The sequence below is a fragment of the Polyodon spathula genome, chromosome 17 (genome assembly GCF_017654505.1).
Source record: "Polyodon spathula isolate WHYD16114869_AA chromosome 17, ASM1765450v1, whole genome shotgun sequence".
Classification (NCBI taxonomy): domain Eukaryota; kingdom Metazoa; phylum Chordata; class Actinopteri; order Acipenseriformes; family Polyodontidae; genus Polyodon; species Polyodon spathula.
In genome coordinates this window covers 17,081,092-17,095,371 of record NC_054550.1, presented here as the reverse complement: position 1 = coordinate 17,095,371, position 14,280 = coordinate 17,081,092, and the positions used below count along the sequence as shown (strand labels likewise).

Genomic DNA, 14,280 nt, shown 5'->3' with positions numbered 1-14,280 from the left:
TATTCTGATTTTAAAAGACATATCATATGCAGACAGGCTAAAAAATTGATTCTATTCAGTCTTGAACAAAGAAAACTATGCAACAACCCGATTCAAGCATTCAAAATTCTAAAAGGTATTCGACCCAAGGAACTTTTTCGACTTGAAAAAAGTCGAACCCAACGGTTCCTTGAAAAAGCTGAACTTTTTCAGCTTCAAAAAAAGAATTCTGAGGGTCTGGAATCAACTCCCCAGTAATGCTGACACCCTGGGATCCTTCAAGAAGCTGCTTGATGAGTTTCTGAGATCAAAAAGCTACTAACAACCAAATGAGCAAGATGGGCCAAATGGCCGTGTGGCAGGAATTGGCTTTGCGGTGACGTCAGACTAGAAGAAAAACGAACAACAAAAGGTATCTTTATCAAAGATGCGCATCTCGATGATTTTATTTTTAAATACAAAAATAAATAAAATGTTCAAACAAAAATAAACACTGCTCACAGAGCGAAACAAAAGATGTAAACAAATAAATCACAAACACACAATAGACCTAAAGATCCGGCTGGGTAGTAGCCTTCACAGCGCAGAGAGCTGCATGTATTTATGCAGGGGACCATCTCCCGATTAGCAACAAATTAATCACTTAATTCAGGAGATGACCACCTTCTGCACGAGTTTAATATGGATGTGGCTTCCCATCCATGCTGCAAAACATATACCAAAACAATAACAAAACAAAATGCATGACCACGCCGTCATATATACAAATATATACATAAATCATAATAAACAAACCACACTGCTTTTGCCGTAATTGTATATATAAACAAAGAAATCATAATACAAACACAAAATAACACGGTACAGGGCCGGAAGGGGAAACCCTGTTCTAAAAATAAACAAACTGAACATTTAAGCAGGGCTTTCCTACCACCTCGCTACATATCCCCCTCCCTGTGCGAAACACCCATGGCTCCAACTGCCACATACCCCCTCAGTCTCAATGTCCCGGAAGAGGGGTCTGGAATAATCCATGGGGAGGTCTTCTTCCCCCCATGTCTTCCTGGCTGGTAGCTCCCTCTTCCGGGGCTCTAGCCGAACAGTAGCAGGGGGAACTGGTCTCCTGACCCCCCCTTCTTCATGGCCTGCAGCTCCCCTTTGTGTGGCTTTGGCCACTGTACTTCCTGCCGTGAAAGTGCGGCTGGGGGAGCTGATCTCCCGACCTCCCCTTCTTTGTATCTGGCAGCCCCCTTTTCTGAGGCGCCAGGCCCCAGTGCTTCCTGCGATCCTGCAGGAGTAGTAGCTGCCCCAGGCGGCACAAGTCAGGCAGCAGCCCCAGGCAAAGCAGAGGAGAGACAGGCAACCCCAGGCAAAGCAGGACCCTCAGCAACTCTAGGAGATAAAAGAGAGACATAATCAATCCCAGGTGATGTGGAGCAACAGGCGATTTTCAACCCCCATGCTCCCCTCAGCAACCTATCCAGGGGCTGCTGAGGTCCGGCAGCATCCTACCCTGGTCATTCCAATGCTGAAGGGAGAGGCAGCTCTTGCTTCTCTCCCTCTAGTGGGGGTGGAAACAGAGGCAGCTCCTGTTGCTCTACTTCTGGTGGTGATGGAGGCAAAGGGAGCTCCTCTCTCTCCTCCCCTTCTGGCGGCAGTGGGGAAACCAGCAGGCATGCTCCCTCTGCTGGTGGAGGTGGGAGCAACAAGCCCATGCTTTGTCACCACCACTATCCGAGGCCCGGACGACTCCAGGTCCGTGAGGATGGAAGGCAGAGGCAGCTCACTGCTTCTCCTCCCTCCGTCGAGGGTGGAAACAGAGGCAGGAGATCACCGCTCCACCTTTGTCTGTGCGAGGGGACGAGACAAAGACACACCACTCTTGTTTCGGTGGTGGATGGAGGAGAGGGGCACCTCTCTGCACTCCGTCCCTCTAGGACGGGGCAGTGGGGAAACCACTGGGACTGCTCACCCTTTGGTGTGGAGGTGGGAGCGGCATGCAGTCCTCCCAGTAGGTGGGGTACCTCCACCTTGGTGTCTCCCTTTGAGGTGGAAGGAAGGCACCCTCGCCGTCCACCGGAGGGGAGACCACTGGGAGGGAGACGCACCACACACCTGGTGGGAGTGACAAGCAGTCCTTCCATGGTGGTGGAGGTGGAATCAACAGGTATTCTCCCTCTGCTGGTGGAGGTGGGAGCTGCACACAGTCCTCCCACAGAGGTGGAACCAGCAGGCATTCTCCCTCTGCTGGTGGGTACCTGGGTTGTGGACGCCCGGCCTTCCCCTTCTTGGGCTGTGGACTAACCTACTCCACCCTCTTGGGCTGTGGACACACCGACTCCAACTTCTTGGGCTGTGGACATTCAGGCGCAGGACGTTCGGGCTCCTCCTCTCGGTGGAGGTAGCAGAACCAGCAGGTATTCTTCTAGTGGGAGAGGGCAGTTGAGCGGAAAGTGCCCCCACTCCCCATAGAGTTAGCACTCCTGTGTCACCCCTATAGTGTAGAGGAAGGCTTCCCAGCTGCTCTCTTCCAGGGTCTGTGGTGGGACCAGCAGACACTCCTCCTCCACTGGGGCAGGCTTGGGCTGTGGCTGTTCAGGATCCTCCCTCTTGTGGCATTGGCTGTGTCTGGTCTCTCGCCCAGAACCACTCTGCCGCATCCCCAACCAGGCCCTGGTTCCAGGCCTCCTCACATTGGGGGTCGCCATAGAGGCAGTCCCCCCGAACGTGCCCAAACTCACCACAGGCTCCGCACATCAGACCCCTTCAGACCTCCATTCTTCCTGCTCGGCTGCCTAGTCCAGGAGTTCCAAACTAAGTTGGAGCCTGGGTCCACCACCTCTTCTGCAGTTGCTGCAGCTTCTCCTTCCCCTTTTATTTTTTTCCTCCCATCTTTCCCTACTCCAAAAAATTAATAAAAAAAACAAAAAAAAACAAACAAAAACAAAAAACTGCAGTAGCCTTCTTCTCTGGCCTGAGTTGAGGCTGTGGTCGATCCCACGATGACACCACTTGTGGCAGGAATTGGCTTTGTGGTGACGTCAGACCAGAAGAAGGACGAAAAACAAAGGTATCTGTAGTTCAAAGACGAGCAGCGCTGATTTTATTTTAAATACAAAAATAAATAAAATGTTCAAACTAAAATAAACACTACTCACAGAGCGAAACAAAAGATGTAAAAAAAATAAATCATGAACACACAATAGACCTAAAGGTCCGGCTGGGCAGTAGCCTTCACAGATCCTTTAAGTTTTGTTTTCATTTTTAAACGAATCCTCTGTCGCTCTGTCGCTCTCTCGCTCTCTCACTCTCCTCCATACAGCCACCCCGAAGTGCAGAGAGCTGCAGTTATTTATGCAGGTGACCATCTCTCGATTAGCAACAAATGAATCACTTAATTGGGGAGATAGCCACCTTCTGCACGAGTTTTTAATGTGGATGGGGCTTCTCATCCCCGCTGCAAAACATATACTAAAACAATAACAAAACGCATGGCCAAGCCATCATATATACAAATACATACATAAATCACAATAAACAAATCACACAGCTTTCACTGTCATTTATGTATATATAAACAAATAAATAAATCATAATACAAACACAACTGAAGTGTAAAGAGGCAGAGGGGGACCCCCCCCCCCCCCCCCCTCCACCACCCCCTCATAAATAAACATTGTCTTCCGACAGGGTACATCCGTCCCTGCTAAAGGCCTGCTCGACGTGTTGTCTGTAAATGTTGGCTCACAAATTACACCTACCACATAGTAATTCTAAAACACAGTTATAAGACCCTTTTGCACTGACTTGCACATATGTACACTTGCCATCCCCTCATAATTATATACAATATTTGTACCTAAATAGGAAACCCTTCAATAGCTTTCACTGTCATTTATGTATATATAAACAAATAAATAAATCATAATACAAAACTGCTGCTCAAAACTGACAGGTGTTGCATGTTTACCCTCTACATGTACCTGGCAGAGGGGAAGACCCCCCCCCCCCCCCCCCCTCCACCCCCCCCCTCCAGCAGGAAGAATGATTGCAGTCCAACTTATGCTTTGGGAAACCAAGCTGAACATTTAAGCAGGGATTTCCTACCGCCCTGCTACAGGCCTCCTCTCGTGTTTTCTTATATTCTCTTTAAAACACAGTTAAAAGAGACTATCAGCGGCTTTGTTCACAACTATGAACACTTGCCATCCACTGCATCTCTAATTGCTGTGGATATTTGTCACTTCTTAGGAGAATCCTTCAATAGAGGTGAGCAGCAAGATGTTGCAGAGTTTCTCATCAAATTGTCTGAAGTTTGTCCTGAAGTATCTCGCATGGTTTCAGTCACAATAAGTCATGACATTCTATGTACTAGATGTAACTGCTGCTCATCACACTGACAGGTGTTGCATGTTTACCCTCTACATGTACCTGCTGGTACAGATTCCATGTGTTTGGAAGAACTCATTTATAAAAATGACAAACGGGCAACGATTCTTGGTAGCAAATGTAGGCAACACAAAACTTCTCCAGTCATGAAACGTGAACTTATTCAGTCAGCAGGAAGAATGATTGCAGTCCAACTATGCTTTGGGAAACCAAACCAGACAGGACCATTACAAAGCGACACAATGCCAAGTTTACTGCTGTGCAGAAGAGTAGAATTACTGTGGACAACAGGAATTACCAATTATCTTTGTCTCTTTTTGCTGTGGGTGCTACTGGAAATTGGGTGCATGCAAATGATGCACTCATTGAAGTCAAACCATGGCCAAGAAATGCAAAGGACATGTATATGGCCTTTTATGAAGAGATCTAATGCTTTAGAAATGGCTTAATGGCCTAAGTTCATCTCTATGTCAAGGAAAATAATGTTTTTTCAGTATTAAAATGTGTTAGTATACTACCCTTTTGCACTGACATGCATATGTACCTTTTTAACCATTCACAACATTGTAGTTTTGTACCTACATAAATATCAATATATCAATACCTACCAAAACATGCATATTGTTTTCACCACTGATGGATGCACATTTGCAACTAAAACAATACAATGTTTACACTTTCAATACTGTCAAAAAGTCCATTCTACCATTATTTTACTTTAAAATCTTTTCTCATTTCTGTTATATTACTCTACTTATTACTCTCTTGTCCATTGTCTGCCTGTCTATTTACCATACATATTCTCGAATATTTTTCGCTTGCTTTATTCATTATTTAATGAAGTAAAAAAATAAGTGATATAAGCAACTGGGGCAACCTTGTCAAGCATCAAGCAAATAAACACAATTGGAAAGGTACTGGGGCCCAACATTCACATGATTGTTGCTTCTAACTTGGCTTCTTACATTGAAATGCTCTTTGTACAACTTCAAGGGGATTGTGACCATTCCCTTATCAGCTCAAAAGTTACATCTGCCACAAAATACATTGATAATGCACAACGAAAAATAAAACTGCTCCAACACCCCAGCGCTGGATCTGCAATGCCTGCCCCATCAACTGTCACTTCCCATTCACTTACCTTGCATTCTTATTATCCCTTGCACTCATTGCCATTATTGGTCTTGTTCATCATTTGTCCATGTTGTCCATGTTTGCCGTCACCTGCCTGTGCCTTACCTGCATATTGTCCGTGAGTCTTCCCAAAGCATACTTGTCTGCGCCTATGATGATGCCTCTCCCATTCCCTGTCTGTCTTTCTCTCCGTAGTAGTGCTTGTAAGGAAAATCTAGAACACTTCAGTCTGTGTTGAGCACTTTCCTTTGCACATATGTGTCTCAGCATTTTTATTTTGGTTACAACCCAGCTGATAAGGGAATGAGAATTTAATGTTAAGTGGAGTGATTAAAAAAAAGAAGCCAAGTTAGAAGCAACAGTTGCGTGAATGTTGGGCCCCAGCACCTTTCCAATTGTGTCAATTTGCTTGATGCTTGACAAGGTTGCTCCAATATCTTCTCCTAACTTGGGCTTTTGTGTTTGATATCACCACTTTAAATGGCTGTTGTGTTTTTCTAATTTTACATTGCCAGTGTTGTTATAGAGCTACATGTACTGCAACCAGTAACTTTGAGAGCCAGGATGCAGACCTGTGCTGCCTTCTATTATATGCAAACTTATGGAAACTATAATAAGATCCAAAATGGAAAATTACCTATATGGTAACAGGGTACTGGGAGACAGTCAACATGGTTTTAGGAAAGGGAGATCGTGCCTAACTAACTTGCTTGATTTTTTTGAGGATGCAACATCGATAATGGATAATTGCAAAGCATATGACATGGTTTATTTAGATTTCCAGAAAGCTTTTGACAAAGTCCCGCACAAAAGATTAATTCTCAAACTGAACGCAGTTGGGATTCAAGGAAACACATGTACATGGATTAGGGAGTGGTTAACATGTAGAAAACAGAAAGTACTGATTAGAGGAAAAACCTCAGAATGGAGTGTGGTAACCAGCGGTGTACCACAGGGATCAGTATTAGGTCCTCTGCTATTCCTAATCTACATTAATGATTTAGATTCTGGTATAGTAAGCAAACTTGTTAAATTTGCAGACGACACAAAAGTAGGAGGAGTGGCAAACACTGTTGCAGCAGCAAAGGTCATTCAAAATGATCTAGACAAGATTCAGAACTGGGCAGACACATGGCAAATGACATTTAATAGAGAAAAGTGTAAGGTACTGCACGCAGGAAATAAAAATGTACATTATAAATATCATATGGGAGATATTGAAATTGGAGAAGGAATCTATGAAAAAGACCTAGGAGTTTTTGTTGACTCAGAAATGTCTTCATCTAGGCAATGTGGGGAAGCTATAAAAAAGGCTAACAAGATGCTCGGATACATTGTGAAAAGTGTTGAATTTAAATCAAGGGAAGTAATGTTAAAACTGTACAATGCACTTGTAAGACCTCATCTTGAATATTGTGTGCAGTTCTGGTCACCTCGCTATAAAAAAGATATTGCTGCTCTAGAAAGAGTGCAAAGAAGAGCGACCAGAATTATTCCGGGCTTAAAAGGCATGTCATATGTCAGACAGGCTAAAAGAATTGAATCTGTTCAGTCTTGAACAAAGAAGACTACGTGGCGACCTAATTCAAGCATTCAAAATTCTAAAAGGTATTGACAGTGTCGACCCAAGGGACTTTTTCAGCCTGAAAAAAGAAACAAGGACCAGGGGTCACAAATGGAGTTTAGAAAAAGGGGCATTCAGAACAGAAAATAGGAGACACTTTTTTACATAGAGAATTGTGAGGGTCTGGAATCAACTCCCCAGTAATGTTGTTGAAGCTGACACCCTGGGATCCTTCAAGAAGCTGCTTGATGAGATTTTGGGATCAATAAGCTACTAACAACCAAACGAGCAAGATGGGCCGAATGGCCTCCTCTCGTTTGTAAACTTTCTTATGTTCTTATGTTCTTATGCTCAGTATTTAAACCCTTTATATCTACAGTCTTTTTATTTATCAATTTACAAGAAACTTAATGAGATGCCATCAGTTTTTAGAGATGGAAGACATATCCTCAAGCTGTAGTATTGCGCAGTATTCAGTACTGCGCAATACAGTAATTTAGTACAGTACATTCAGTACATTTTGTCATGCCCAAGCATATAACTGTTCTCTCTCCATCACTTCCTGTGTTATGGTAACAGGAAACCACTTAAGTTAAGATGAAAATGTGAATTAAGAAGACACTCTTCTACTAATAGACAGTCAGCTAGACACATTGACTTAATTACAAATCCTGTTCTAATGAAAAAAGAACACAACACAGCATCAATTTTGTATACCATGTCTTTAGAATTGTAGTCTACCGTGTACAGCACTTACAAGATGCAACATAATGTTCTGAAATCTGCCATTTTGATTGGCTGATAATGGCTTCACAATGTTTGTTAATACACCTAAAAAAGAAATGGAAGGTAAATCCTATTTTTATTTGTTTCAAGTTTTATCTTATAATTTTTGACTTGGCATTTTTAATTTCAATTTCAGTACCTAGTCCAACACAGTCCAAGAAATCTCCTTTTGCAGCCATGCTTTACCTTCATCATTTCAGTTGAAGAGTGGAATTATCCCAATCCTTTCACTGGCTTCTTTACTGTCATTAACCAACCAGCAGCTTCCCTTATTGGCTGATTTATTTTCAGTCAGTAACATTTACCCAGAAGATACAGATGAGCTGAAATGACTTAAGAATTGAAGCAAAAACTGACTTCCCTAGTCAATGCACTTTAAACCTTTTCTTTAACCCAGTGTAGTACCAGGTATCATGACTTCAAATTAAAATCCATGTTTGCTATAATGTGTTTCTTTCTAAACTGCACATTTGAGACCACATGTAGCACATGGAAGATGCACCCTGCACATCACGTGGTCATGCCTTTAGAATGTAACATCCTCTTTAGATCCTCATTCAGCATTGATAACTTTGCAGAGCCAGGATGCAGACTTGTGCTCCCTATAGTCTTTACCAAGTGGGACACTTATGGATCTTTGTGTTCAGTATTTTGACACAACAGCTTCACCAGCAGAGTAAAGGTATGCAGGAGTTTGTGCAGTTTGCTTCTGCAACTCTACCTCCATAAGCACATTTGTGCTGTTTTTGTAGCCTTGTTCTAATGAAAGATTGCAGTTTTTGACATTGTCAACAAGGGCATAACCAAAAAACACAACATAAGTTGTAACAAAATATGCACTAGTTTGCACATAAAATAATACTACACCGGTATACAGGGGGATACAAAATGATGGTGACAAGATACGTTATGTTATGAATGTGGTCATGTTTGAAATAAGATGATGTGTATTTACTGTTTACTTTAATAAATATAAATGTATCATGTGATGCAATAAAAAATTATTTTGCAAAGCTTTTCTGATTAATTAATACAATACAGATACACTACCTTTTTGATACAGTATACAATAATTAAAGCTAAATGCTGTTATACACGTAACACGACAGAGAAGAGAGAGAGAGAGAGAGAGAGAGAGAGAGAGAGAGAGAGAGAGAGAGAGAGAGAGAGAGAGAGAGAGAGAGAGAGTGTGTAGCGGGACGGGGTGACAAGGCCAATGGCAGTCAACCTACACTTAGATCTACGACAGACACAGAAACAGGCCAATGAAAGGCGAGCGGCTGCCACTTTATAGCTATCGACCACCAATCAGGCTAGTTTTGCAAACGTTTTTTTTTCTCGTACGCAAAAATTGGTTGAGTCTCTTTGCAGCTGCACAGCGAATTGCCTTTATTGCAACAGTCAGAATAGCTGGGACGCTAAGGAATAGGGAGAGCGTAGCGTAAGGAAAGAGGAGAGAGCGAGGGGAACGTAAGAGATACTTACACAGATATACCCTTGTCTGAGTGAGCCCATTGAATTTACCTTGTAGTATTTTTTTATTACTAGGGACCTGGAGTGCACGACAAACAAATAAACGATCATCATGGAGCAATATGACAGCGAGGACGGCGTGTACATGCAACAGCAGGACGATTGGGATAGGGATATGCTCTTGGATCCTGCATGGGAGAAACAGCAGAGGAAGGTAACGAATCTATGGATATTATTATCACAGCGAAATCGTGCAGATGGGTCGTGAGCTGAGCCGAGCTGGACTGAACTGAACTAAACATCTGTGTTCGTGCATTTTTGTGTGAGGCTGATGTGTGCAATGTTGTATGGACGGTTTTAGGTGGCAGGAAATAATAATCTTGTGGGATTAAACGCATTATTTTACCATACCCCATATTATTTACAGAACAGGACTAGAACGCACAATGTGTATTGAATATGTATACGGGGGAACTAATTAGTGTCAAACGTGATACCCCCTTGCAACCAAAAACACCGGTTTCAGACCGACAGGTAGAATATTGTTGTTGAAACGTTTTTTATAAAGCACTTCACTAAAGTAATAACGTTGTAAGGTTACAAAAGTGATTGAATCACTGCAGTTAGATAGAAATAAACTACAGTCATAACTCGCATAGGTTTAGTTTTTCTAATCGATACCCCCTCATTCCCCGCAAAAATATATGCTCCTAAAAGTAGCGCGTTGTTTTTAAAATTATATATATATATCCGTTTAAATGTTGTACAGCCTGATTTAGCAGCACGTACTGGTTGTGGCGACCTACAGTACTGAGAACGCATCTGCATAGATAGATAGATTACTCTTCATTAAAACAAAATGTCACTGTTTTTCGTCTTGCTTTATAGCCTCGATATAGTATAAAAGCACAGAAACACAGTTTCAAACAGAGGGGTTGGCTCAGTAATTTTGTTATGGCTAAGTCTGACTTGAGGGGATTTTTTTTTTCTTTGGACTTACAGGTGCCTCTGTGACTCTGAACTCAAACCCCTCGGCCGCAGAGGGTACCCTCCTCCAAACACCAAACCCTGACACTTCACATCTGTTTGGAACCGAAAATAAAGGGTCTCAGTGAATCTCTTGAATTTGTAAAATGAGTCTGTCTGCTTTGTTGTTCAAATGTGTGTAAAGATGTAGCTGTTGGAAAATGAATAGCCGTTTCTTGAAGTTTGTTGTGTTTTTGGCCGAGGTAAAGACAGTACGGGAAGGGTGTCGGCCTGAAAGGTTTTAACAGAAGAAGCCCAGGTATCTGCTACAATGTTGCATGGTTGTAATTGCTAGTTAGGTAACCATAGACCGAAAGCTTATGTTTTATTGTTTGTGAACCTAAAGCGACATCGAATTTAATTTTAACTTTCCAATGTTTATTTTTTATTTATTTATTTTAACCCGTTAGTCATCTCTTTGTCTCGGGCTATACAATTTTGAACGCTCTTGTTACTTTTTGTGAAGTGTCGTTTCCCGACGAGGAGAGAAAGAAAGCACTAGAGATTTCGATACAGGCTGAAATGTTTATGCTGTTTTACTCATTCGCTCTCTTTATGGAGAAGGAAAATTGCATTTTGATCATGGAATCCGAGGAAGCGGTGTGGTTAGGGTTGGGCATGCTTGCGACAGGCTTGCCCAAAAATGGTAATAATCTCTCTGAGTTAGGAAAACTTAAAAAAAAAAAAAAAAAAAAAAAAACCGCTGTATCTTGGTTTTCAATATGAGGTCATCGTCAACCAGCCACATAGCTGGGTTGGAGTTTGGTGTTCAGGTGGGCGGGGTCAGAGGTCACAAAGAAACGGCTGATTACTGGACTTCGGTGTAGAATTGTGCAGTTTGGTGACATATCCAAATAGAGATTTTAGGGTTAGTGGTAGTTTTTGATACTGTTAATTTTGAAACCACATAGATTGCACCATAACTAATTCATATTTGATTAAAATATAATTTGGGGGGAAGCATGCAACATTTTTTTCTATTGGTAAAGTCTGCCTCCTATGCCAAACTGAATAAACCAATAATCGAAACTGGGCATTTTAAAAGCACTTTAAAAAGGTAAACAAGCTAGCTGGGGTGGCAGTTAGGCTTGAGCAGCACACACATGAAACATGTCTCCTGGAAGCAGTTACAGTTGCACATTGTTCCCTGTATTGTGCAATATTACTCGTCATGCTGTATTGACATTACTTTTTTAATTTTTTTTTTTTTTTTATATAATCTTTTAGGTATGGTAGACATGAACCAGGTTGTTACGTTCTGTAGATTTGGGCTTTGGGCCCGTGGGACATGGTAAAAAAAAATAATTAATTTAATAAATAATCTATATAGATATAGGGCGATTAGAAAGTAAGTTTGCCACATGAGATCTGATGCTTTGATATGGTTAACTTCTTTAAGTGCACACACACCACACACACACACTATATAATATATATATATATATATATATATATATATATATATATATATATATATATATATATATATATATATATATATGTGTATATATATATGTGTATATATGTATGTACACACATGCAGGGCTTGCAAAATTTTGGTAATGGTACTTGCCCTTTGGGCAGTTCATTGTCGACATTTGGTTGTCTAAAAAAATGTCAGGTTGCCCATAATTGACCTATGGACTGTGATTTGTACAAAGTTCACTGTACTCAATATAGGTACAGTATCTCAGGGTTCATATACTTTTTCAACATCAAAATTCCATACTTTTTCCAGATTTCTATTTATTTTTCACCAGACTTGTGTTTTAGTTAGTTTCTATTAGTTTTTTGATAGTTATCCACATAGGCGGGCAGCAGCAGAGCATTATAGCTTTTTGATCCAGAGCAGAAGTTGCTCCTGGTTTTTTTTAAAAGTATTTGTTAGAATCTGGAGGTGCATATCTACCAAGAGACAATGCTGGTATGCAAAAGAGAAGTAAGATACAATCTAAGAAATGTCAAATATTTGTTTGACACAACTATGTTGCATTATTTACAAAAAGAATATACAAAGTTGTATACTGCAAGTATACTTGTGCCAAAATAGGATACAATAATGGTACCAATAGTATACTATAACCAGACAATTTTGGCACAAGTGTAATTGCAGTATGTTACTTTTTTGTAAGGGATGATATTGGATTCTGATCGAAACTTTTTGTTATACCCTCTGTTAAATGTTGAACACTATGGATGGTCACAAATGAAATAACAAATGTGCACACGTTATCTATTAAACTGTCCAAGTGTCGTCTATTAAGCATATAAGTCAAATACTTAACAATACACCCTCTCTAACAACCCTGTTTGGGTCCAAAGCCTTTTGTTCTCTACAGTAAAAGAACAATCCAAAATGAACAATATAAACTGCAGGAGTAAGTTAAGGAAATCACCTTGGATAAAGGCATTAGTTAAATTATTAATAATAATATTCATACTGTTTTATTCTTTGATTTTTTTTTATTACAGTATTGTCACTACTAGCACTAAAATAATAATTATTATTATAATAATAATAATAGCAATGAGATTGTGAATAAAAGTAGAATTACAAGTACAGTACCTATTTGTGGCTGCATCCAGTATTCTGGCTATATCCTATTCATTGAAGAACACAGTACAACCCCCCCCCCCCCCCCCCCCCCCCCCCCACCAAAAAAAAAAAGTGCATCAATAAAGTTTGTTTTGTTTAATTTGCAAATGCTAATTGAAATCTTGTTTGCTTTGTTCACTTTGCAGTGCCGGTTGCATAGACCTGTACGAGCCAACATCAGAATAGTTTGATTTATTTTTTTTTAAATCTGTATTTAGTCGAATAATTAAGGCCATATAGCGAGGATGTAAAAAGTATATCTACACTCGACTGACGGTTTGGACCAAGACTGTTGCAGCACTTGGTACAATAACTTGCAAGCACCGTACATTAAAAATAAATTTACCAGCAGGTTTTATTAATCACATTAAAGAAATTAAAAAAGCGATGTGAACATGCTACGTGCTAAATCCGAGTCAGTGATAACTACAGTATTCGATTTTTTTTTTTTTTTTTTCCTGGGTTGGGAAATAACGTTAACGATTTAATAAAGGTAACAACAAGATGTCCTGGTGTCCATTTTACCCTTCGTGCCACTGGAGCAGACAGTCATGTGACATTAGCAACGCGCTGACTAGATAGGATTGCTTGAGTTGTCAGGGGTGTTACATGGGGAAATCCTTGCGGAATTTGGTCACAAGCAATGTGTATGTGTAAGTCACTCTGGAAATCACTCGAGCATTGTCAATGAAAAACATTGATCCCTCTAAATATGTTTTACCGGGATGACCTGTGACAGAATCCCGATGGGAAACCGCTGTGTGATTAAAGCGCAGAACGTTATCTTGTTATAGAGTAAAAAAATCGGATTGGCCGTTGGCCAAGCAGCAAAAACAGGACGTCGTCCGACAGGGTCTTTGGTTGTCCCGGAACGTCAAGCTAGCGATTTTGCGAGCCCTGATATAGTACCGTGAAAAAGTATTTGGCCCCTGTCTGATTTTCTGCAATTGTCACATTGAATTTGGTAAGATATTTTTAGTAGTCTGAGAGAAAAAAATGACACCAAAGTTTGGTGCTTCTTTCATTTGCTTGGTGTGCAAGGTAATCAAACATGCAATCTTCAGGTGTGAAAAAGTTATTGCCCTCTAGTTAACTCAACTCAAGGGATAATTAGGGTCAGCTGTTTAAATACTTTGGTTAACAATCAGGCCTGATTTGGGCCAGCTCTGCCCAATGTAAATCGACTAACTTTGGCCCTTACCATCAGAGTGAAGTTGTCAGCACATAGGTTCTAGAGGCACATCATGCCACAATCGAAAGAAATTCCTGAAGACCTTCAGAAGAGTTGTTGATGCCTATCAGTCTGGAAAGGGTTACAGAGCCATTTCTAAGG

The 14,280-nt window shown here is 40.9% G+C and overlaps 1 protein-coding gene across 1 annotated transcript in view; it reads left to right on the top strand.

The window, feature by feature from the left end:
* Window positions 1–9,207: 9,207 nt before the first annotated feature.
* LOC121329555 (alpha-actinin-1) overlaps window positions 9,208–14,280 on the top strand; it is a 90,913-nt gene continuing 85,840 nt past the window's right edge. Inside the window, exon 1 of the mRNA XM_041275188.1 lies at window positions 9,208–9,539. Within this exon, the coding sequence (XP_041131122.1) occupies window positions 9,438–9,539 (102 nt within the window). The 5' untranslated portion in view covers window positions 9,208–9,437. The remainder of the gene's footprint in view (window positions 9,540–14,280) is intronic.